Consider the following 24,566-nt stretch of genomic DNA (forward strand, 5'->3'; position numbering starts at 1 on the left):
CGTAAGATAAGCTGGGCGCGTAACATGAGGGGGTAGAATCAAGTCCTTGTGTTTTTCTCTAGGAACTGGGGAGAAGGCTGGGGCTTTGTGCCTTCTGACAGAGCCCTGGTCTTTGTGGATAACCACGACAACCAGCGCGGGCACGGGGCAGGCGGAGCTTCCATTCTTACCTTCTGGGATGCCAGGTGAGGAATGCCGGTGTCTGGATGATGGCGCTTACTGTTCTCTTTTTAGGTCTGTCGGCTCTTTGCCGTCGTTTCTCTTCCACGTTCCGTTATGTTTTTTGTCCGACAGGCTTTATAAAATGGCAGTCGGTTTCATGCTCGCTCATCCGTACGGCTTCACGCGGGTGATGTCAAGTTATCGTTGGCCGAGATATTTCGAGAATGGAGCGGTGAGTTTGTAGCGCTGAAGATTTCGGCGTGTCAAACGTAAACGATTTCTCTGGCCTGTGCCGGATCTGCCTGGTGGACTCTGGAAGCCGCATATATCTTCTCTCTCTGGATACTCTCTGTGCAGTAAGCACTTTCCAGTAAGCGCTTTGAAAAGTCTTTTTTCGTTTAAAGGATGTCAACGACTGGGTTGGTCCGCCCAGTAACTCGGACGGATCGACGAAGTCCGTGACAATCAATGCAGATACTACTTGCGGCAACGACTGGGTCTGTGAACATCGCTGGCGACAAATAAGGTGGGAGGAAAACGTAGGAAGAGCAGCGACTCTTGGGTCACGCGCCTCGTGGCCCTAGAAGTCCCGCAACTGCAATGACAGCCCTTCCTCGCATTTTCAGGAACATGGTTGTCTTCCGTAACGTGGTAGACGGTCAGCCTTTCTCAAACTGGTGGGACAACGGGAGCAATCAAGTAGCTTTTGGTCGCGGCAACAGAGGCTTCATCGTCTTTAATAATGACGACTGGTGAGTGATCTCTGGGACAGCTACGTATGAGTTCGCAGTATAGAAACCGAGGCTGTGGGCAGGGTAATTGCCGGGGGTCTACGCATTAGCTGCTTAAGTTTGGGCGGTTATGGACAGAGAGGGTAGTTTCTCGCTTTCCTCATCCGGCCCTAGTCTATCCGGTCCGTGCCAACGCAACCGTAACGGACTGAATGATCCCAGTTAGGGGGTTATTTCTGTTTAACCACGTGCATCATGTTGTAGGAGCTATCTGTAGGCTTTGATGTTCTCCTGTCCTTTCCGGCCAGCGACACCAACCGCTACAGCCCGAGCTAGATTCACGCGGTTGCGTTCTAGTTGTGAGGGGCTAAAAAGGGAGTTCAGAGAATCGCGGCCCTAAGACCGAGAAATCCCTTGAGCTGCGTCACCCTCGCGAGTAGCGGAATAGCATCGGGCTCGGCAGTCCTTTGCCTACTTTGAAATACCTCTTTTGAAAGCTACAAAAGGGGACTTGATCCAGGTTTATAAATATCTGAGGTGTGGCAGCCATAGCGGTGAGGCCAGTCTCTTTTCAGTGGCACGTGGAGACAAGACAAGGGGAAACGGGCATAAGCCACAGCATCGGAAGTTTCGCACGAATGTGCGTAAGAACTTCTTCATGGTGAGGGTAACGGAGCACTGGAACAGGCTGCCCAGGGAGGTTGTGGAGTCTCCTTCTCTGGAGATATTCAAGTCTCGCCTGGACGCCTACCTGTGCGACCTGGTGTAGGGAACCTGCTTTGGCAGGGGGGTTGGTCTCGATGATCTCTAGAGGTCCCTTCCAACCCCTACAATTCTGTGATTCTGTGATTCTGTGTGATTTGATCCACTGTGCTCTAAGGCAGCAGTTGGATCCAGCTTCAGAATCAAACCATTCTCAGTCACTTGAGGAAACAATCCCCAAAAGCTCAGACTAGGAGTCAGAAATGCATGTTGAGAAGATGCTGCTTCCTCCCTGACCTCGGCAGGATCCACCACCATGCAGTAATTTCTCCAGACTGTCCCTGAATCACTGAAGTGCTTGATAGAATCACCTACATTTTATACTGAAAACACGTGTGACTGGATGGACAAAAACATTCCTGACAGTGCCAACAGGGAGCAGGCAGATGGGAAATGATTGGTGTATGTTTTATGGTCTACTTTAGCCATGCCCAGCATCAGCCTGCAGCCTGCACCCAGGGGAGCTGCACCCTTCCTCCAGGATGGCTTTGTGCCATGTGCTTTTACTGGGAGCTATGATTAAGTCTGAATGTCAGAGTGCATGGAAAGGCTGAGGAACAAACTCAGGGGAGATGGATGCAGTGAGACATTATTTAAAATACCTTGCTTGATTTATGCATCTCCAGTAGCATTTATGCAACCTTTCGCTAATGCTCATGTATTTATGGACTTCAGTTTTCAGCTGACAGCAAGATGACTTTGCTTTGCAGAGGAGATGAAGAGTCTCAGTACTGATCTAAGGCTCATAACCCACCATAAACTCCGCACTATGGGTTCCTGGCCTTTTCCTACACTTTAAGAACTAAGAGCGACCCAGCAGCCACAGGTCTAAAGGATAAAAAAAAATATATTAAAAAAAAGAGAGAAAAAAAACAACACAACACCAAGAAATAAACCACCACACACCTACATGCAGGAGGAAATAACTTCCCTCAATGCATAATTAAGTTGAGCAACTCTCTGCCACAGGGTTGTGGAGACTGAAAGGATAAGTATATTCATAGATGGCAAACGTCTGGAAAACAAAGCAGAGGTGAATGGGATGATGACTCAAGTGCAGCCTCTGCTTAGGAAGTTACCCGATTCTGATTGCTATGAACGAGGACATGAAGGAGGAGGTAGATGCTTAAGGACAAAGTATGCATTACAATCCTGCTCATATTCTTGCTAGAAGATCTGCTGCATGCTGCTGCCAAGGGAAGGACTGGGAACAGAAGAGCGACTGGCCTGACTCAGAAGAGCTGCACTTAAAATCCTGCCCCAACCCAGTCATCTCCTCCCCATCACCATACAAGCCTGACTCAGCCAGAACAGGTGACTGAGCTGCAGTGAAATCAGCCAGCATTGATACCAGAGTGTTTCACTGCCAGCACGAGGTGGTTCAACAGCACTGAGTAACAACGTGGGGAGGAAAATTAATTACACAACTCGTTTTGGGGGGTTATAAAACTGGTTTGTTCTGCAGATAAAAACATTATAAAATAAAACATAAGTCATTAAAAAATGGAAACACAGCAAGAGAAGAAAGGAAGTAAGGATAAAGGAACAGAGAGGTATGGAATCTGGAAGGACAGATAAGCAGCTGGAAGATGAAAGAGGAAAATAAAATTAGAAAACAGATCTGTCGTGAAAGGAGATCCACAGAAATACACATTGGAGGGGCAAGTCCTTTTGGGGACTAAAATAAGTGGATGTAACACTGCCTGCAGATTTTCAACATAAACTTTTACAGAAGTAAACTTCTGAATGATTACATTGGCATCTAACCTGCCAGAAATATGGCCACGTACATATATACATATACACTCATGTTGATTTCAGTGTATGTATGTAATTTTACTTAAATATATATGTAAACTATACTATATATGCGTACATAAAAATATAAATGTATGTAAACATATGCATGTTTATGAATACATATTTATACAATTCTTTTCACAGCTCCAAGAAGGGGGGAAAAAAAAGGTTTTGTGAAGATATCAGTGTTTGCTGTTGTCAGTAATCAAAAGCTATGTTCATTTCATCTGTTCCTTCCTATTTGTGCCAGAGGCACGTCACCAAAAAATGTTACCCACCAAAACATGAGGAAAACACAACTGAGTGAAAGTTTTACAAAAACAGAGGCTGACAGATTTGTAAATGAACACAAAGTGAGACAGGCACACATTGTCCAGAGAGGTTGTGGATGCTCCATCCCTGGAGGCATTCACAGCCAGGCTGGATGTGGCTCTGGGCAGCCTGGTCTGGTGGTTGTCAATCCTGCCCGTGGCAGAAGAATTGAAACTACATGATCTTTGAGGTCCTTTTCAACCCAGGCCATTCTGTGTCAAAAAAACATCCACCAACTGTACAACAGACCTGAAAATTCATTGCTATGTCACAAGTAATGACATGCTTGGAAGGTGCTTCCCCATAAGGAGCATGCCACAGCCCCATCCTCTGCATGCAGCTCCCACCTGGGCTGGGCTGCTTTGGTGTGGGATGGGGAAAGGAAATTCTTGTGCATGCTTCAAGTGCATAAGACACGAATTATTGCAGCAAGGCTTTGTGTGACCTTTGTGTTGTCCATCAGAAAGCAACACCTCGTTGTGCATCTGTACAATGTCGGACCAAATGGATTTCATTGGGAAAAAAATACCAATGAAGCAAGGAAGCAGACAAGCTCAAAACAGTAAGCGTGCATTTGAGTTCTCTCCTTGGTTCAGACCCTTCTCTGAGAGTTAAATATAGCTCAGTGAACACAAACGTGCCCCTCCTTCCTAATCCACTCCAAAGTGGAGCTGATTAAATCCAGCCATTTATCACAGTCCCACCGCATTGGGCCGAGCTGCGCGGAGTGGCTGCAGCACCGTGCAGAAAGGAAATCCCAACAAGGACGTGGCACAGTTTTGTAGGACCAAATCCAATTAAAACATTTCCATTTTCATCTCCTGACCACCCAAAGTAAAGCAGAGTGTATCCGGCTTCAGAGCACTTCAAAGAACTGTTTAATTGTGTGAATATTTTAAACATAACATGAGAGATGAATTCTCTGCTGCTCTCTCAATCAGTGCAGCTTCACAAAGTCACACCAGTGAGGAGTCTGCCCCCAAATGAGGTAAAAAAAAGTAGAAAGAAAAAGAGAGAAAGAAAGAAATTAAAAAGAAGAAAGAAAAAAAGTAATATCCCAGAGTGGAGTTTCAGCTTCTGTGTAACCTTTAAATATTTCTATTTCTGCTTCCCTAATGATACATCATAAATTTATGAGCGAAAGTCCAATTTGGGGTATTGTCCCTGGCTCAGCAGAGCTTGCCTTGCTTACCCGTGGGTCTTGCAGCACTGGTAGCCCCCACTGCTGAGCATCCCTGTGCCCTACACTAGTCGCTGCCCTGTGGGAACTGGAGCTTCAGTGCATAGGAATAACTATTTCCCAAAGACATATAAGAATAACTATTCCTTTAAAATAGGAATAACTATTTCTTAATTCTCCCAGCTTTAGAGGGAAAGATAATTTCCATAGTACTCCAAGCATGTTATTGGGCAATGAGTGCTGGGAGGTGGCACTGCTCTGCAGCACTGATGCAGTGGGTCTGGTGTGATGGCTCTTAGAGTTATCTCATGTAAGAAAATAAAGCAGAAGATGAACTAAGCCTCCTGCAGCTGAGTTCTGCACCTGAAGAACCTGGATCTGAAAAGCCTTTCAGATTTTTCAGGAAAAGGGTAGATATGGCACTGAGGGACGTGGTCAGAGGACATGGTGGGAATGGGTTGACGATTGGAGTAGACAACGTTAGAGGCCTTTTCCAATCTTCAAGATTCTATGATACTCTGAAAGGACCAAGGTGATGATGAAACAAGTACTCATGCTTCCTTCTATATGGAAAAGTACAGAATTCCAAAATCTCAACAGGAAAAGACATACTTTGCAGGAAAACATTCTTAAAAAAAAAAAAAAACTACTCAACAGCCTCAGCTGCTCAGTATACAACTGCTATAGGATTCAAGTGTTCATCCAGCAGATCCATGTGGCACTGAACTGACAGAGTGGCCTATTTAGCCTCAAGGCTCAAGAAAAATTAGCACACACCAGAACCTTGGCAGTAAGTAGATTCTAAAATTTAATGGGTGAGAAACTGCATATATTAACTGTTAGGGAAAAAAAATGAGCTGATGTCAGGTTGTTGTGCAGACCCTCTTTGGGGCTAACTGCTCCAAGGAAGGGCCTCAGGAATCTCCCATTTCAGGTGTGGTGAATCTGCTCAAACCCTACAATAGCTGGTTCAAGGTTGGACTACATGATCTTAGTGGTCTTTCCAACCTTAACGATTCTATGGTTCTAAGTTCACCCCAAGCTGCGTCCCAAGGACGCCCTGCTGCCATCAGACCTAAAGCAAAGCCCAACATAGCACCTTCCAGTCTGCACTCGTCTTTGTCTCACTTTGGGAAGTGCCATCTGAGGCTGGGGCTGCCTTACAGGTGCAATCCCAGTTTTTGGCAAGAATTCCCAATGGGTCAGTTCAGCAGACATTGTGTGACAGCCACCTGTGGCTTCACATCCCAGCTGAACCTTTTGCACGTCTCCAAAAACAAGGAAATGGGGAAGGAAGTTTTGTCCTCCCCTCTGGTGGCCTTTAGCAGGTGCTAGTGCAGCACACATATCCCAAACCTCCATAAAGAATTCTCCTGCCTGCCTCCAAAGCTGTTGGAAAAGGTGACTTTCCTCTGCAAAGTGGTGACATAAAAAATGGCCCTCTCTCACTTGATATCTTTCTGGCAGGCACTCAGTCATGCTCTCCTTGTCTTCCTTCTCCTTTTTCCTAAAGCTGGTGCCAGAGCTGAGTGGAGGAGGGCTGGGATGCAGCACACAAAGCGGGCTGTGCTATGTGCAAGTGCTACCCACACCTCTGCCCCGACTCCACACGGAACACAAGGATGGAATATAAAACAGGTGCACCCTGATCATAACATTTAATGTCAAATTAAGCTTCTGTGAAATTTCAGGATAAAGTAGACTTAGATAAATAAATCCAGTGTCCAACTCTGTTCCCTTATCTCTGATATTAAGATCTGATTGTTCCCTGCCCACTGAGTCCTAATAAGGGAGCAAGGTCCAGGACTTCTACTCAACAGAGAGATTTGCGCATCTATTTGCTGGAGAAATGTTGTCTCTGAGTTTGAAAACAAGTGATTTACTCCCTAAATACTTGTGTAAAGTTTTGCCAGTGTGGAAATATTCTTCAGGCATCACTTTCATAATATCATTTCTGAGAGTTCAGCTTTTCTCTACTGTTATTCATCAAATCTGCCACTTTTTACTGTCTAGACTTCTACAGCACAAATGCATCTCTAAGGAGTCAATTATATATGCTTTTTTAATACTCTTAAATGTTATCAGATGCCTGCGAAATAGTTGTCAGATCTCTTACAAAAATCTACGAGATTGCTGTTTTACTTGGAGAGCCTTTGCTCACAATAAATCACATTAACAAGACCAACTTAGTGCAGTTTAACTCTTCCCACAGCAACTTCAGTCTTTCCCAAATTTCACACGTTGCACTTTTCAAGCTGCGCCAGCTCTTTTTCCCTATTAACTAAAATTAAGGGAGAAATTCTCCAAACCATACTTCATTTCTCATTTCCTTGTGGAGGATGAGCACGGTGTTTAGCAGCACACCTCTTCCCTCACCATCCTGAAGGATACATCAATTAAAGGGATTGAGAGCTCAAGGCTTTGTCTCCTGAGTTCAGAGTGACTGCCCTCAAAACTAGCCTCAACAAACAACTTTTTGTTAGCAAAGTGGTGATGAGCAGTGATGCTGTGGCACAGCTGCTCAGGGAGGTGGTGGGGTCACTGTCCCTGGAGGTGCTCAAGAACTGTGGGGACGTGGCAGTGAGGGACGTGGTCAGTGGGCATGGTGGAGTGGGTTGATGGTTGGTCTGGGTGATCTTAGAGGTCTTTTTCAGTCTTAACGATTTTATAACACAAGTTATCTGGGAAATGGCAATGAACCATCACTCTGAGACTGGGAGGAGTTCACAAAGAGAACCAGATAAGCACCCCAGATTAGAGGCTTGAGGCATAAGAAGAGACCAGAAATATCTCTCTCCATCATTTTCTATGGGTTCCTCTAGGTGCATGGGATACCCAAGGGAACCCTTCCTTATCCATTCCCTGCCCATTGCTATGGCTGAGGAGATGCTATGCACAACACTGAGGATGCAAAGATGCATTCACTGCTTGCATGCAGAGCCTGGGGTATCTAACAGTCCTTGACCACTGCGTGGATTGATTCATTTGTAACACTGATTTTCTGAGTTTATTAAAAAAAATAATAATAATTCAATGTACATCTAGCTATTCTCATCTGTGAAAATGAGAAGCAACCTCACAGCATTGAGGCCCTGAGATGGAAAAGCAGGAAAACTGATCTCAGACAAGACACCACAAAAACATAACCATCATACTGACCCGAATAAAGGAAAGTGGAAATAAAGTAGAAATTAAGCAGAAATGAAGTGTTAACATAGATACTCATTGACTTGTAAGATCTGGGAATTTCGCACTGCTTGTTGTAGAGCATGGAGCTCAGAGGAGCAAGCTACCTGCAAGGACTCCTCCCCAACGAAGCATTGCCTTTTGTACCCATGGAAGTGTGCAACCAATGGAGAGGCAGATGTACAAAACTCAGAGCTGCTGCTTCCAAACAAGCCACTCTCACTGAAATTTCTGATGGATTTGTGTTCCCAGGTATTCTTTCAAGAAACATGTCACTGTCAGTGGGGGAGTGACTGGGAGGGGAGCACACAATCTGTATCCTAAATCAGAGCGATCTCAGAAAATGAGCTGGCCAAAGGACAGCGGAAGAGGAATGGGGCATGAGATGAAAACACATAAATCTGTCCCCCAGTAACCTTGCACGTCACGATTTTCAGACACCCTCTCAGAGAGCTGAACCTCTGGTTACCACTTCTTTTGCTTGGGTAATTCAAACTCACGAGTTGGAAACTTCAGCCCAGCTCATATCACCACATACAGTCTCAAGCACTCACTGTGCTTTTGCACTGCAAACAGCAGTGCCAAATGGTGCACCCCCAGGCAGCTCAGCCTCCTCGTCTGCCATGGCTCAACTCCAGTGATTCAGGAGAAGCTGCTGTGCAGAAAACCTCACTCGGTCCATGAACCGTTTTGCCTTTGCAACCTGACTGGTGACACATGAAATAGTAATTTCAGGATGGGGTCACCCTTAATGGCAGGCACTGCTATAGCAAACGCAGCCAGCAAGCAGATCTCACCTTGACCATCCCAAGGTCACAGCCTGCAACGTCTCTTGTGCTCACGTGGGAGGTGCTGCAGGCTCCTGGGTCACTGCTCTCATGGCTCCGAGCATGGAAAAGAAGGGTGAGAACAGAGCCAGAGCAGCTTTCTAATGTCCTTTACCAAAATAAAAAACAGTGACTCATCTAAAACTTTCAGAAAAAAAGAAAAAAAAACAAAAACACTGCCTGCAAAATCTTTTCTTTGGGGCAAAAATAATCAGAAAAATCTCACTGCACTCAATAAACTTCCAAGGTTTTCCTGTGCCTCCTGCCTCTCACCTGAGATATTTCCTGGCGATCACTCAATAGCAGTTCAATCACCAGTGCTGCCATGCTTCCATAAACACAGAGAGCTGAGTCTGGTCACAAGGAAGCTCACTAACACAGGAGTTAGACCAACCCATTTGTTGTTGGGTTGGGTTTCTGCTTGCTTGTTTTCTCTTTTTGTTAGTTTGTTTAAAAAAATACATATGCAATTGCAAATCTTATCTTCTCCACACATACAGCTCCTGCACAGAAAATGTTCTTTCCACTCAGAGAAGATCCAGGGGCACAGCATTAGCTGCAAGCAAGCAATGCAAATACTGAAATGCTTTATCACCATAACAGAGTCCAAGTGTGAAAGCAATATTTGACCAGAGATATTTTTCAATTCCTTTTTTTTAAAAACTGAGTAGAAAAAAAAAAAAGAGATGACTAAAAGCTTCTGTAGGAACATCTGAATAACAAACAGTGCAACATAAATAGCAACTGCTTCCTGACAGACTACAGTCTGTCAGTGTGATTCTCAAAAACTCAATTGCAAGTTTGAAAAATTTAACGTATTTTCCTTCACCAGAGCTCCTCACATGACCCACAGCCATAAGGAAACCATGCAGAAATTAAATGCAGGGCAGTCCCGAGGCAAGTTTGCTTGGGAAGGATGCTATAGAAAACTGGAGGTTTTTGGGGATACGCATCCTGCTGTTCTTCTTACACTCATTAGGCAGAATAATAAACAAGGAGAGGTAATTCAAGTACAATTATACTTGAATATACAAGGATACTCACGTAGCTTTTGATGAGGAAAGCAAATTACTGCTCTGCTTAAGGAAAGTGGACCGAACCCTCAGTTTGCAGCTGATCCCACTTTGATCAGGAGGTTGGGCTGGGGCTTCCTGAGGTCCTTTCCCAGCTGAGTCCTATAACTGAGTAACAAGCTTTTCCTGCAAACGCATGCTTTTCCTGAGATGCTCCTATCCAGATCTGAGATCTAGACAGAGGGACAAGGATGAAAGAGCTGCGCCACATCAGAAGTAGCAGAAGAGATTTAAGAGCTTCCTCCAGGCAGTTGTGCAAGGTGCCAATTCAACACCCCTCCTGAGAATGCTTTACTGCATTTGAGGCTGCAGTGTGAATTCCCAGTAGATGCTTCACATTAGGTTTCTGAGTTCATATCCGTGAAGATTTGATTGAACCCAGAAACTCAGCCAAAACTGCCGAGCTTCATCCAATTACAAGGTAAACTACTGTAAAATCCAAACAGTGTCTGGGCAGCTGAGTCAAAGGTTAGATTTCATATGAGAGAGAGCAAACCCAAGGGAGTTTCCTGCAGTTTCAGGTTTCCCAGTATTTCTGACACTGCAGAGATAAATCTTGATCTATTCTTATGAAAGCACAACTGTAAAAATTCCTTAAAATCCCCAAGAGCTTTGACATCTCCTGGGCAGTTCGTGTCAGCCATCAGGTTTTGCAGGAAGTTCTGTGTGTAGTTGGGTTTATTGTGGCCAGGCACAGAGTGAGGGCTGCTGGCTCAGTGGCTGGTACAAGCACTGCTGTCATCGTCTGCTGCTTCAGACCCAGGTGGAACATTAGACTTTCACTGTGTGTGGTTATTGAGAATTAACCATGTATTGATCATGCCATTTCAATGCCCAAGATTAATCAAAGTGCAGTGAGTTATCCATTCCCAGAATGCACTTTCTGTACACTTGTTTTTCTGAAAGACCAAGGGGACTCCAGCAAGATCTGAAACCCCCACAAATGATTTTCCAAGGCAAAATGAGTTAACACGCTATTAACATGAGTTTTAACAATTCTGGGTGTAGGCTGAGCTTTTTCTCTGCTTTTTATTTCTGAAATCCATGGACAGCCTACCAGCGCATTTGACTTCTATAGGCAGCAAGCCTGTGTCACCTTCCCACACATCTTCACATCTACCCCCTCTCCAGGATGTATCACCACTACTCATCATCTGAGGATTGAAACTTTTTTGGTTATTTCTGTAGCTGGCTGATGGTACAACCAGAAGAGTGACCAAGAATACAGTTCATTGAGAACTTTGACAAGTTTCCTTTGGGAAAAACATACATTTTGTTGAAAATCTTGATGTTGCCATAGATTTCAGTGAGCTTTTAACCACAACAGTAAAGGACTAGACCACCATGCTTTTCCTAGATGGGAGAGTAGAACCCCAAGGGGGCTGTGTTGGGGACGATGGATCCTGTTTGTATCCCTCCAGGAGATGAGGTTCTTACGACAAGCACATGGGAAATGAAATGCTGGAGTATGAGAAGAACAAGAGAGCGTGGGCAAATGGATGTAGCATGGTGAAGAGGGCCACAGACTCCCCAAAGCGCCCTGCAGCGCAGCATGGCAATGGGGCAGCTCAAGGCGCTGGCACAGGGCAGCCCCACTGCCCACAACTGCCACATCCCACTCGGTTATGACTCCTGTCTGGTTGAGGTGGAATCAGCAGCCATGGACAGCAACGAGGGAGTAAATCCATTTCCAGCCAGTGAGAGCACGGAGCGCTCATTAGCATTCTGCAGGCAGAAGTGGTCTGCTTACTCTTTGATGGAGGTGGCCGTAAGCAGCAAGCAAAGCAAAGATAAAAATTATCATTGGAGGGAATTATTGGAAGTTTCCCTTTCTGGCGTGACAAAACCAAGCACCTTCTGTGTTTAAAAAAGACATTTCCTGATTGTAATCACAAGCCAGAAGTTCATAAGCTTTTATTAACAGCTCAGACAAGAAAATTGAAGTATGTGATTAGCAAACGTTACAAAGGCAAATAGGAAATGCTGTATCTTTCCAACACCGCATAAGCACGTAAAGCTAAATCAACCGTTTTGTGATTTTGGGAATACAATGGGCTGAAACATATTTCAAAGGAATTAGCATGGCCAAACTAATGCATCTTAATGTGTTGGGCCGAGAGAGCAAGGAGGGAGGGCTTAGCTCAAAGGACACCGAGGCCTCACTTTTTCCTGCTGTGCTTCACAAATCCTCTTATTTAAACACAGGAGTACTTAGATTAGCATTTCCATTCTCTGTTCCTAGCTATTTGGGTTGGGGCATTTTTCCCTTGGAAGTGTGGTTTGTGAATTGCGTTGCATGCTAAAACAAGGCTGTAATGAGCAAAGAGTAGTTATTCAGCAAATTAGTCATGACCATTAGAAAAAAGTCAGTTTTCTTCTCCCTCCTCCTTTCTAGCTTCCAGATGAGGCAGAAGTTAGGCTCACTCAAAAAATGCAGAGGCTCTTTGTTCCGTGTACTCTTTGAAATAAATCTTACAACCTTTACATACGTTTGCAGTATAAAATGGATCTGTGCTTACACTAAATGAAATATTTACCAAAATGATTATGAACATTTTTCATTTGTGTAAGTCAATTAATTAAATTCTTTAATGCTGTTTCGAGGGCTAGTGCATTTTTGCAACAAAAATAGTGTTTTGGCCATGCTAATTTTTCACATTGTTAAAAAATTGGCAGACCAATTAGTATCAGACAAATATTCAGAACTGTTCTGGCAGTTCCTCATTATCAATAAATGTGAGAGTCTCACATTTGCAGACCTTTGCCAATGACTAAGAAGCCCTACTGTTCAGCTCTGCATTGTTCAAGCTCAGGTCGCTTTCCAATGCGGTGGGGGAAAATAAATCCCTGAGAAAAATCTGTTGCTTTCAAGACATAAGAAGTGAGGAAAGAGGAAAGGAGGACAAACGCACTTAAAAACGAGGATGGCAACAACAAAGCCAGGCTCTCAGCTGGTGCAATTTGCCATATGTCTCTGGAATCCACTGAAGTATCACCATGTCACAGCAGCCATGGGCCTGCCTGTGCTACCGTGCTTATAGGCACAGATTCCTCTCTCTACACAAAGTATTTCTTAAAATCATAGAATCATAACGTTTGGAAAGAGCTCTAAGATCACCCAGACCAACCACCAGCCCACCCTCACCATGGCCCACTGACCACATCCCTCAGTGCCACATCTCCACAGTTCTTGAGCGCCTCCAGGGATGGTGACTCCACCACCTCCCTGTGCAGCTATGCCAGTGCATCAACACTCTTTATGACAAGAAATTTTTCCTGATATCCAGTGGTTACTCCACTTTTTATGGTCTTACTGTGCATCCAAATTTTCTGATGTGTTGCCAGAAAGGAACTTCTCTGTTCCATCTTACCCCTGATTGACTGAGGATTAGGATGCCACACCAAGGTATGCTTCAAGGTATCCCATGGGAAAGAATTCTGCTGGCCTTTGCCTGAAAAAGCCATCCCAATGCTCCTACCCACCTTTGGGCAGCAGCTTTTAGCCCCAACATATCCAGCCTTGTGTTCGGTTCAATGCGTGCTTCCCAGGGGAGTTATCTATTTAAACCATCCAAGCATTATTTCTTATAATGGGAATTCACAGTGATAATAGCATAATAAATCCTTACCTTTTTTTTTTTCCTTTTTTCAGCACTGTTCATCACACAATATTGTCAAGATTCCTACCTCAGCCTTCCAAAGAGGAGTTGCACAGAACAGCAGCAGTGTGGCAGCTCTGGGGAAGCTGGAATTATCTTCCTAATAGATCTTGGAAGGGGTGAGCAGTGATTCCCTATGACTGATTTTCATTAACTGAGCTCTTTGTTATTGCTTGGGTGTGGATTATGAATAAAACAGTTTTCACACGAGTGTACCTTCAGTTCAAACACAATATAATCCGCTTCAGTAAAGAGATGGAAGAACACAGCTTTCAGGAGCATTTGTATAAAGTGCTGGAGATCCCTCCTGCATGTTAATGCTTGATACAAATACTGACCCAGATGCAAAACACTGTGGTAAATTAAGGCATAGGGCAGCTGAAGCCAAATATGCATACATAGCAACCACCATCCTTACAAACTGAAATTACAAGCTTAGGGATGGAGGCAGAGGATTCTGTGCTTATCAATACATTACATTTTGATCACCACCTTTGAAGTTACGTCTATTTCACCTTACAGCTGCTAACTTAATGATTTTTCAAAAAACACAGCAACAGTGGATTAAGTATTTGCAAATGAACTGCATGGCTTGTACTACTCTTAAGTAGTTTCTATGGGAATGCATTGATAATGGATCATTTATTTTATATTCATTTACAAAACCAGAGAAGAATGGAGAATTAGATGGTCTTATGGCTTACAAATAGTAAAAACCACAAGTATCAGTTGGCAGTTGCCAGTTTGTTGCTGTTTTCTTTATTCCCTTTCACTTATATGAGTAACCTTGAAAATGAGCTTAGGAAACCACATGATGAAGTCACCAAATAGCTGTAGATCCATCCTTCAACATAAGCAGCATTATCAACTACTTGTCTCATTCCACAATTCCCTGATTGCTTGAAGCCAATGAAAGCAGTTTCTTCCACCAGAAGAATTTAAACCAACCTGGCAACATTCAAAAACTGTGGCTTACAGTGATGATGGCCCTAAGGCATCAAAAAAGACATTATTCCCTCTTGGGATAAAATATTTCAGCATCGTCTGAATTTACTGTAGTTCAGCATTTTCCATGAAAGATTTCTACTTAGCCACTAAGCAGTATTCCTTCTGAGAATCCACTTTTAGTTCCCAGTTGACTAAGTTATTCCACTGTTATGTGCTCAGTGGTAAATGTCACTCCTCCTTACACCCACTTTCTTCCCCATTTGCTCTTTCTCTCCCCATGCATGACCAATTGTGACCCAGTGGTACTGACCACACTGTTGAGAGCTTCCATGTACAACACTGTGAGAATAGGTAGAATAAACAAGGTCAGCAAAAACTCAGTGAGATTTTTTGAGGGCGTTAGCCCTTACATACTCTAGTCAGCACAAATCTGGTGTCAAAGGCAGCCACAGAAACTCACCAGAATTGCTGAGAAATGGTGGTTGATAGAGCAGGGCTGACTCAAGTCAGCTCCTCAGTTGAGGTCAATGCTGACCCATGCTCTGGTTCAACCCAGGATGCTTTCCCTGCATAGGGAGCCCATAGGAAAGCCACTACCAGTTCAGTATCCATCCCAGCACCACTACAACACCCTCTGCCCACAATAGGGTTGTGTCACAGGAGTGCAGGGTCTTCTTGGAGGCAGTGAATCATATAGAATTGCCTGGGTTGAGGACCATAATGATCATCTAGTTTCAAGCCCCTTGCTGTGTGCAGGGCTGCCAACCACTAGATCAGGCTGTCCAGAGACACATCCAGCCTTCCTTTGAATGCCTCCAGGGATGGGGCATCCACAACCTCCTTGGCTTCTGTGCCAAGTTGTCACTATGCTGCTTAGTCAGTGCTGCTGCAAGCAGGCAGTGTGGGAATGTGGGTTGTGCTAATGTCTCTGCTGCATTCCTATTGCAGGGATATTGCACTTGTTAAACACAAAAAACTCTCTTCCCCACAATGACAGCAACAAACAGGGATTTAAATGCTTGGCTGTGTTTCCACAATGCCACTGAGAGAATGTGCAAGAGGAAAAGCAGCTCAGTTCAATTTGCGTTATTTATTAAGTACTTGAAACCCTGCTGCAGGACTGTGAGACATAATTAGGCATGAGGTCAGAGGAGCTCCCAACACAATAAACAACTTGGTTTGGAAAATATCTTTTCCTGTTCATTAGGAAAGCGAGTGTTAAGCAAGTAATCTGTCTCTCCAGTGAAATTTCAATACAATATATGTCATGACATGTCTTATGAAGTGAATTACAGGGCTTTCTGATAAGGGTTCACTTTACTAATAGTAAAGTGGCTTCATACGCCCAACAGGGCTTTGTTAAGATGGAAGCATATTGTAGCACTAATGAAGCATGAGTTCAGCCTAATTAATGGGATGGCAACAGCAATCATACAGCCTTTTCATTCACTTTTATACATTCTGTCAGAGTAACAAAGTTGTGTTCGATACTGCCGGAACCCTCTGGCTTTGCTCTCTATTTGCACGCCTGCTAATCCTGCTGCTTTGTTCAAACGGGCCCGGATCCAGCCAAACGCTAAGCCCGTATAATCACACATAATAAGGCAGGGGCCCTGGGCAATCATGTTCATCCACCCAGCTGCCATCTCCCACTCCTCATGTTTAACCGCAAGCAGGAGAGCTGATCCCCTGAAATCAGCAGCGCCACTACAAATTTCCAGTTAAGCACCCACTAAAGCTTTTCTGGATTAAGGCCACGGTTTCTAATGTAAGAAGGAAAGTCACAGGTAGAAATTATCTGCCTCAATAATGTATTTTGCCTTTGTTGGAAAACGAGCACATTCGTGGCCTGCTTCACAACTCACCTGAATGAATGGGAAAGGTTCCTTGTCCTCACTGGAATTTGCAAGATGAGCCTTGGAAGAGCAGCACTGTGCAAGCCATATTGACCAGCTGTCCGTGCCTGATGAGGGCATGATGAAGGAGATGTCCAGATAGAAACAAACTTTGTTTCATTCAGTTTGATGCATCCTGTGCAATCTCTCATTTGAGGTGCTGAAAATAAGGGTGCAGATGGGGAGCTACAGATCCTTTTCCCTGGCCCTGCTCCAGCAAGGGTAATTATACGCTGTCTGCCTCAATCCCTTTATACGGCTTCAAATGCAAAAATCATTCTCCCCTTTTCTTCTTGAAACACAGCAGTGCAATGCTGCGATTGCAGAACAACAACCTGGCACTACCTGAATCATTCCCTTTAGCACTAATTCTCAAAAAAGGCTGAACTGCTCCAGTAAATTCCATGGAGAATCATAGAGACATTAAGGCTGGAAAACATCACTAAGTTCACAGAGTCCAACCCCAGCCCACCATGCCCGCTGACCACGTCCCTCAGTGCCACATTCCCACGGTTCTTGAGCATCTCCAGGGACAGTGACACACCACCTCCCTGGGCAGCCTGTGCCACTGCATCACTACTCTTTCTGAGAAGCATTTTGTCCAAATGTCCAATATAAAACTCCCCTGACATAATTTAAGGCCATCACCTCTCGTCCTATCACTGTTAGGTAGGAAAAGATGCCGACCTCCAACTTGCTACAACCTCCTTTCAGGGCATTGCAGGGAGAAGCCTGTATCACTTCAGTGTATGGCTTCACTTGGAGCTTCCAGAATGCCTCAAAAAGTAGCAGAGCAGATAGAGCTGATGGGAGGGTTAGTGCAGAGATGCATAGGATGGCAAGCAGTTTTGAGGGAAGTTCATCTCCAAGTCTGAAATAACGAAATCTGACAGCAGGTCACCTTTCCACCTCATTACAGTGGTGCCCTGCACGTTGGTGTTCTCTGGTCTGCCCCCGCTGTCAGTCACTTGGCACATCCCCTGCACTAAGTCTGCACAGAGATTGTTAACAATCTGTGCTCAACTCGAGCCCAAAGATCAACTGTCTCCCACCTTCAGAATGAATTTTCTTTTCTTTCTTAAAGTAAATCAGTCACGACATTTTTGCATAGAGTAACTTTGTAAGCAACATGAAACGAGGCGAAGGAAGCCATGATCAAGGTGTCTGGTTAGGACTACAGTCACTGAGGGCATGTAACAAGTTGCCAGATTTTGCTCTTGTTTTAAAATGCTCCTCTGAAGTGGCATCATCTTTTGATCACATATTTAAGTGGAACAGAGAATTGCTGTAAAACTTACTCCTGATGAATTTTATTCTGTTCTGATCAGTTACTACCTATAGCAACCTGTTAAGAGAAGAGCAGATAATTCAGTATTATTGGGGGAAAAACTGTCCTTTACCTGCCCTGAATGCAGCTCTTCACTTCCCAGGAGGTTTTTTCCCTTCCATGATTGTAATTCACCTAAAAAAGACACAGCTCATTTGTACATGATGAAAAAGAATCCCCATATACAATTATATTCATAAAATAAAATGAAAATAGAGTTCTCTTGTTATTTCCCATTACATTTATGCTACAGTAGCTTGTAGTAAAAGTAAGATGAACCACTCTTACCATACTAAGTCATCCAAAAAGTCAAAAAACACGTGCAAAACAATGCTTTCCCCAGGTTCAAGTTCATGTTGAGATTCCAGAAAAGCAGCGCAACACGCTCTTGCCAAATGCAGCATAAAAGCAGAGCCACAGAAACAAGAGGAGCATTTTCTGTAGCAACAACAGAAAATATAGAAGCATACATCTCTATTTGCAGGTATTTTCCTCTCTGTCTGGCTGATAAAGGAGAACTAGGGGAGATCTGGGGAAGAGAAGGAAGCGATGTGGGAACAGGACGTTCTAATACTTCAAACAGAAGCCTTTTGCAAAAAGGACGTCAAATCATTTTTGTTGATCTAAGAAAAAATATTCAGGATTGAAAGCCTCATTAGAAATGAAAAACTGAGACACAAAGTGTGCAAGCTCATGACACAGACAAATAGTTACAAAATGGCTTTATTATCTGAAAGAACATTGCACCATCGGCAACAAATATGCTGTTTGTCTGTATTTATATTCCAAACAGTGTTGTTACCTATACATCATCGGTTCTACATTTGTCTGCGTTCTCTTCTCCTCTTTTTCCTGAAATAAATCATATCCATTAACGCATAATGGCATCGGACATGTTCCCATGCACAGGCTAAAGTGTTCCTTTCAAATCTGTCAAGATACTCCATTCCCTGCACATTTTGACTTGCACTGCTGTGACATCCTCTCAGCATCGGTATTCACTTCGATGTAAAATGTTTCAACAAATGTTGTCTCTATAGACAGAGCCAGCAGGTCTGTGATGAAGAGAAGAAGAGTAGGGGCGACCCTGGGCACTGCGAGAGCTCACAGCATCAGTACTGGAGCTGTAAGGAAATCAATAATGACCTGACAGAGCTTTTAAGGAATACATTTGATTACAAACAAACAAACTTCAGAACAGAATCATTAAGATTGGAAAAGACCATCACCCAGTCCAACCATCAACCCACCTGCACCATGCCCACTGACCACATCCCTCAGTGCCACATCCCCATGGCTCCTGCACAGCTCCAGGGTTGGTGACCCCACCACCACCCTGGGCAGCCGGTGCCAATGCACACTGCTATTTCTAAGAATATTAAATTTTTCCTAATATTTAACCTGAAGCTCCCCTGTTGCAACTTACAGGAGTTAATTCTCATCCTCACTAGTTACATAGGAGAAGTTTCCACACTGTGAGCTCTGTGTCTAAGGGGAAAACTTGACCAGAAAGATCTCCAAGATCAAATCTACATGGTCTGGTCCTATTGGAACCCAGGGGTGTGTGACGCCTTAAAGGCAGCTGGATCTGAGGACTGTCTCTTCCTACTGAATGCTGTTTCCCACAGCACAGAATGCAGGTGCACTGCAGGGTGCTTGGAGTGACATACTGACTCTGCAGAAGTGCTGGGAACTTGGACTTCAATAGCACCAGAATTTCACCCTTGTCCAGGAAAGTTTAGAAGGCATTGATTTTCCTGTTTTGCCTATTTCTTTCAAAAAACAGAGCAATTGCTCTCATTTTCTCTCTACTTCTTCGGAAATATACAGGGGAAAAAAAAATCAATAACACTAAAAATACTCTTAGAAAAACATTGGTGGAAGAACAGGGGAAAGTTAATCAATTAATGTTTTAGGGGGGAAAAAAGCACCTGCCCTAGGCATTTATGTACAGCTCAGCACATGTTAAAAAGCTGCAATTCACCAATCCTTCCTCAGTCCAAAGTAAGATCCAACCTGGGCAGGTGGTTCCCCCCCCCACCAAAATGTTTTCCCCATCTTCCCAGCAAAGCCAGTCCTCTCCTGACGCACCGGACCACCAAGAGCTGAGGACAGACAGCCTCATTCACAGCTGGTTGTTATCTCAGTCCTTCTGCTCTGCAGACAGATTTCCAGCAGGAAGCAGACAGGGCATGTGGAAATGGGGGACAGCGATGGCAAGGACATACGCTGATGCAGTGGGTGGGATGGTGTAATCTGGCCCATCCATCTCTCACCAGCGGCACGAACATGGGCTCCTGCAAGGAAAATAACAAGGGAAAAGGTATTTCAAGCTCTCTTTTAAAAGATGCTCCTATTTTTAGAGCTTTGCAGCCCCCTCTCATTGCTTTTTATTCTTTCTCTATTTCAGGCAGCTGTTTGAGGGATTTCCTTCTCACCCACAAATTCTTGTTGCCAGTGAATGGCGCAAAAGCTCAACCAGTGGGGGACACACCTGGCCAGGGGTATTACAGCGACCAGTGTCCACAGAGTGGCATATTCACAACTATAAATGAGGAATAAGCAGTAATGTCATTGTGATCCACATACAGCCTCCTTACCAAAACAGCCTCCAAGGGTAAGGACAATGGGAATCACTCAATGGGAGCAAAAAGCACTGAAACCCACCACGAACTAGCTGGAACACCTCCATCCCACCCCAATATCACTAACGTTTGAGCTCACATTGCTCTTTTGGGGCCAAACTGAGTTAGACCGCAAAAATTTTGCCTGCAGATGAAGAAGTGTCAACAGAACAGTGTCCTCTCCTATGATACCATTCCTTTGTTACCTTTTTCTTAATCATTTTCACCCTCCTGATCAGCAGAACTGAACTGGAGGAGGTAGATTTTGTGAGCTTGTGCCTCAAGGTCAGCAGAGGTTTCTGAGAAATGAAGAGTTCCGTCAGCACACGTAACAGCAATCAGTAATTACAGAAATGTTTGTTTCTTAGAATACCAGAAACACATCCCTGCTTTCAGCGGGATTCTGCTCCAGCCTGTCACACAGTATTTCCCGTAATATACGGCCATCTCTGCACTGGCTCTTCAGTTCACCTTGATTCATGAATAACCATTGCTCCCTCCCTACTGTAAATACAATTCCAAACATATGGGAGAGAATTTGTAGTGAATTAGGGCTGTACATTATCTCCATGATTAGCTGCATTTGTTACCCGGCAGATGTCTGAGTAGTAAAAATCCCCCCCGAGTACAGTATCCTGGAGTTCCCAGCTCCTTGATAACCAGTTCAAGGATTTCATGTTCCCACTGTGCTCTGATCTGGGCAGCCCTGAGCAGATGCTTGCTTCCTGCCTCGCTCCTGCGGTGCTAATCCTGCCCTTCCTGCACCACCACCCAGCAGAGCATCGTGCTTCCTCTACTCTCCTTCCTTAAATGCCTTAAATGCTTTCCTGGTGCCATTCATCACTTTCATGGCACATTTCGACAAGCAGAGCTGAGCACCTCCCAGGTGCTGTATCACTCCTTGCCTCCAGAGCTTCAGATTTGGCTGTGGCTATGATAACAATAATGCCATTGTACGCATTAATGCCGATAAGATATCTCAGCCCATATCCGGCCCCCATTTTCCTGAGCACTTCAGAAACAGAAATTGAGGGAAATTCTCCAAGAAAGAGCCTGAGGAGTCACACACGGAATAACTGGCACAAAATGAAAGCCCATGGAGATCAAGCATCTCAACAAAACGTACAAGGCATACAGTTCTGCCTTGGGAGCTTGCACATGATTGCCTTTCAGTGGTCCCTCTATCCCAGGGATGCCTTGTTTTTGTCAGCTCATATCTTTCACCAGTGCCACTGCCCCCAAACAAGGCTGCTACTCCTACAGACTGGGAGAGCACAGATGCTCCAGCACCCAAACAGATATCTTTTGCCACCAAGAGATCTTTGCTGGCTGCCATCATTCATTCCTTTGCCTAGCAATCACTTAACACGAGCCCAGGTCCTACCACAGTTGGAGCTCATTTTGTGGGACCAAGAGGCTCACATACATCAGGGGAGGTTCAGGTTTGTTATCAGGAAAAGTTTCTGCACCAGAGTGGTGCAGAACCCAGTGGTGGGCGTGGAACAGGCTCCCTAGGGCAGTGGTGATGGCACTTTGCTGTCAGAGTTTAAGAAGCACCTGGACAAAGCTCTCAGACATAGGGCCTGATTTTTTGTGTGATTCTGCGTTTTGGACCCAGGAGCTGGAATCAATGGTCTTTATGTGCTCCTTCCTATTTGAGATAGTCCATGATTGTATGATAATTTGGATTTCACTGCCCATCCATTGAGCTCCAGTAAATCTGGTACCTTAACACTTCACACTTTCTCTTTGAGTCCCAAGTGGTCAGGGTTGCATTTGTGACAGACAACAAGGACATTGCTCATTCCATAACCAGTATGACCATTGGGCCACAACAATGAGCATAGTTTTTCTGCTGGCTGTCAAACAAAGCCTTGAAGATGACGGCAAGTGGCACTGGATCCCCTTTGAATTCTTATCCCATTATACTGAAATTGTTCCCCAAGCAGCTCTGTTCATCCAGTACACAACAACCCCTCATCACTGGATGTTGGAATAAGAGATTAACACATCTTTCTCCCTTAGTAAGGATACAAATACCAGTCCACCCTTCTAGCAAGAAAGGATTTTTTCCTACTTAGTAAGAAAACGTAAGGATAAATGTAGGTAATTTCAACTGATCAGAGCTTTTATTGACCTATCATTAGGTTCAGCTGCTTTCAAACAGTGCAGGATTTAACTGTGGTTAAGAGGCAGGTTTTTAACCCACTGCATCCAAAGATGTCTGCTTTTGAACCTTTCAACTAACCCCATCCAAAGGAGCTCAAATCCAGCTGAACAAGCTCACAAGATTTTTCAATGCTTCAACCACATTAAATAAATGGAGAAAAATACATATTTAGAATCATAGAATCATCAAGGTTGGAAAAGAACACTAAGATCTTCTAGTCCAACCATTAACTCATGCCTACTAACCACGTTCCTCAGTGCCACATCCCCACAGTTTTTGAACACCTCCAGGGATGGTGACCACCACCTCCCTGGGCAGCCTGTGCCAATGCATCACCACTCTTTCTGAGAAATTTCTCCTAATATCCAATATATAGATATTGTGCATATATCCTTTGTTGACAGTTACCTGGGAAATTCCCCAAGGAAAGGCTGTTTGAAGGAATTAAGTGCCATAAGGTGAGAAAACACGGAGTTCTGCTTTACTGAATAGCAATTAGCCATACTAGAAATCACACCATAACATTAATTTTACAGCTACAAGACATCGGCCTTGAAGAGAATTAATACACTTGCACACACTCACTGCACAGTCATAAATTTTCATAATGCAATTTTATGAGCCTCTTAAAAGGTAACCATTGCAAAAAAAATTTAAAAAAAAAAAGGAACAGGAAAGACAGGGTAAAGTTCAGCAGCAATATTTCATTAGCAAGACAAGGCAAGAATACAAATGACTCAGCCTCCTTGGCCCTCCCCCCTCTCCTCTCACCTTTATGTGGGGAAAAACACTCAGAACAATAAAGATTTGTTCTACTGCAAGTAGCACATCAGCCTGGCAGGATGGAGAATTTTCAGTGCAGACAGAGATTTGTCTGTCACTAAAGCAGAACTCACAGCAAAGCTTTTCAGCAGTGAGCAGACTGCCCATCGTTTCCAGGGCGGGCAGAATAATTGGCATTTCTCTTATCCTTCTCCCAGGAAGGGCTTTTTCAGGACAGGTAATTCCCTTTTCCCTTTCCTCTGGCACAGGGAACACCTGCATGTGGCCGAGGAGGGCATGAGTTGGAGTCCCAGGGTGTGATGGAAACTGTGTAGATAGCACAGCTTGTACCAGAGAACAGAGCAGAGAACATTCACTCTGTGAATAGCAGAGTTGGGCGTCTTTTTTTAAGCACCAGAAATCTACACACTACCAGAACTACACACTCTTACCTAAAAGGTTTCACCCATTTATTTTTTGTCTTCAATAAACTAAATCAGGTTTCAGTCTTCTGTTTGTAGAGTGGTGTAGAAGTGCAACCTCCATAAAGCCCAGTGTTAAAGATAACAGGGGGCATCTTCATAACTCTGTGATTTCCAGGCTTCCACAATGTTTTGGGAGTCAGTGAGAGGAGATTCCAGATTCCAATTCTGTATTTTCTTTTGGCTGCCAGCCCCATCAATGGGACAAGGAGAGCTCCGAAGATCAAGGAGGGCAGGGAAAGCATGACTAGGGATGGATAATTGGGAAGAAACTGCTGCAGAACATTTAGTTTCTAAAAGCCTCCATTCTCAGCAGCAATTGTATCTCCAGACATATACTCCCAGCCATTTCCTCAACCACATAATGCATTACATTTCATGTACAACCTCTCTGGTCCAGCAGGGAACGCAAGCCTCCTCACCTGCCTTCTTGAGCTGGGCTCATACAGGACTATTTACGAGACCTCCTTGAAAATCTCCATCTATCAGCTTTAGGAAGGATGAGTGCACCGTTGCTTTTGGAAGGGATTTGTGACTCTCACAGACAGTTTGACCATATTGCAGGAGAGAAACAAAATCAAAAGGAACTTACTTAAAAAGGAGGAGCTGGGCTGCTGATAGCTTGATTCTTCCTTTTTTTTGTAGAGTTGCTCCAGTTTCTAAGAG

The 24,566-nt window shown here is 44.2% G+C and overlaps 1 protein-coding gene across 1 annotated transcript; it reads left to right on the forward strand.

Moving 5' to 3' along the window:
* Positions 1 to 54: 54 nt before the first annotated feature.
* LOC104912867 (pancreatic alpha-amylase-like) lies at positions 55 to 939 on the forward strand. The gene is made up of 4 exons (XM_019619494.2): positions 55 to 185; positions 295 to 394; positions 567 to 688; positions 789 to 939. The coding sequence occupies exons 2-4, from the start codon at positions 305 to 307 to the stop codon at positions 916 to 918; spliced, it is 342 nt and encodes a 113-aa protein (XP_019475039.1). The 5' UTR covers positions 55 to 185; positions 295 to 304; the 3' UTR covers positions 919 to 939.
* The last annotated feature ends 23,627 nt before the right edge of the window (positions 940 to 24,566 follow it).

This window comes from Meleagris gallopavo, chromosome 12, assembly GCF_000146605.3.
Source record: "Meleagris gallopavo isolate NT-WF06-2002-E0010 breed Aviagen turkey brand Nicholas breeding stock chromosome 12, Turkey_5.1, whole genome shotgun sequence".
Lineage (NCBI taxonomy): Eukaryota > Metazoa > Chordata > Aves > Galliformes > Phasianidae > Meleagris > Meleagris gallopavo.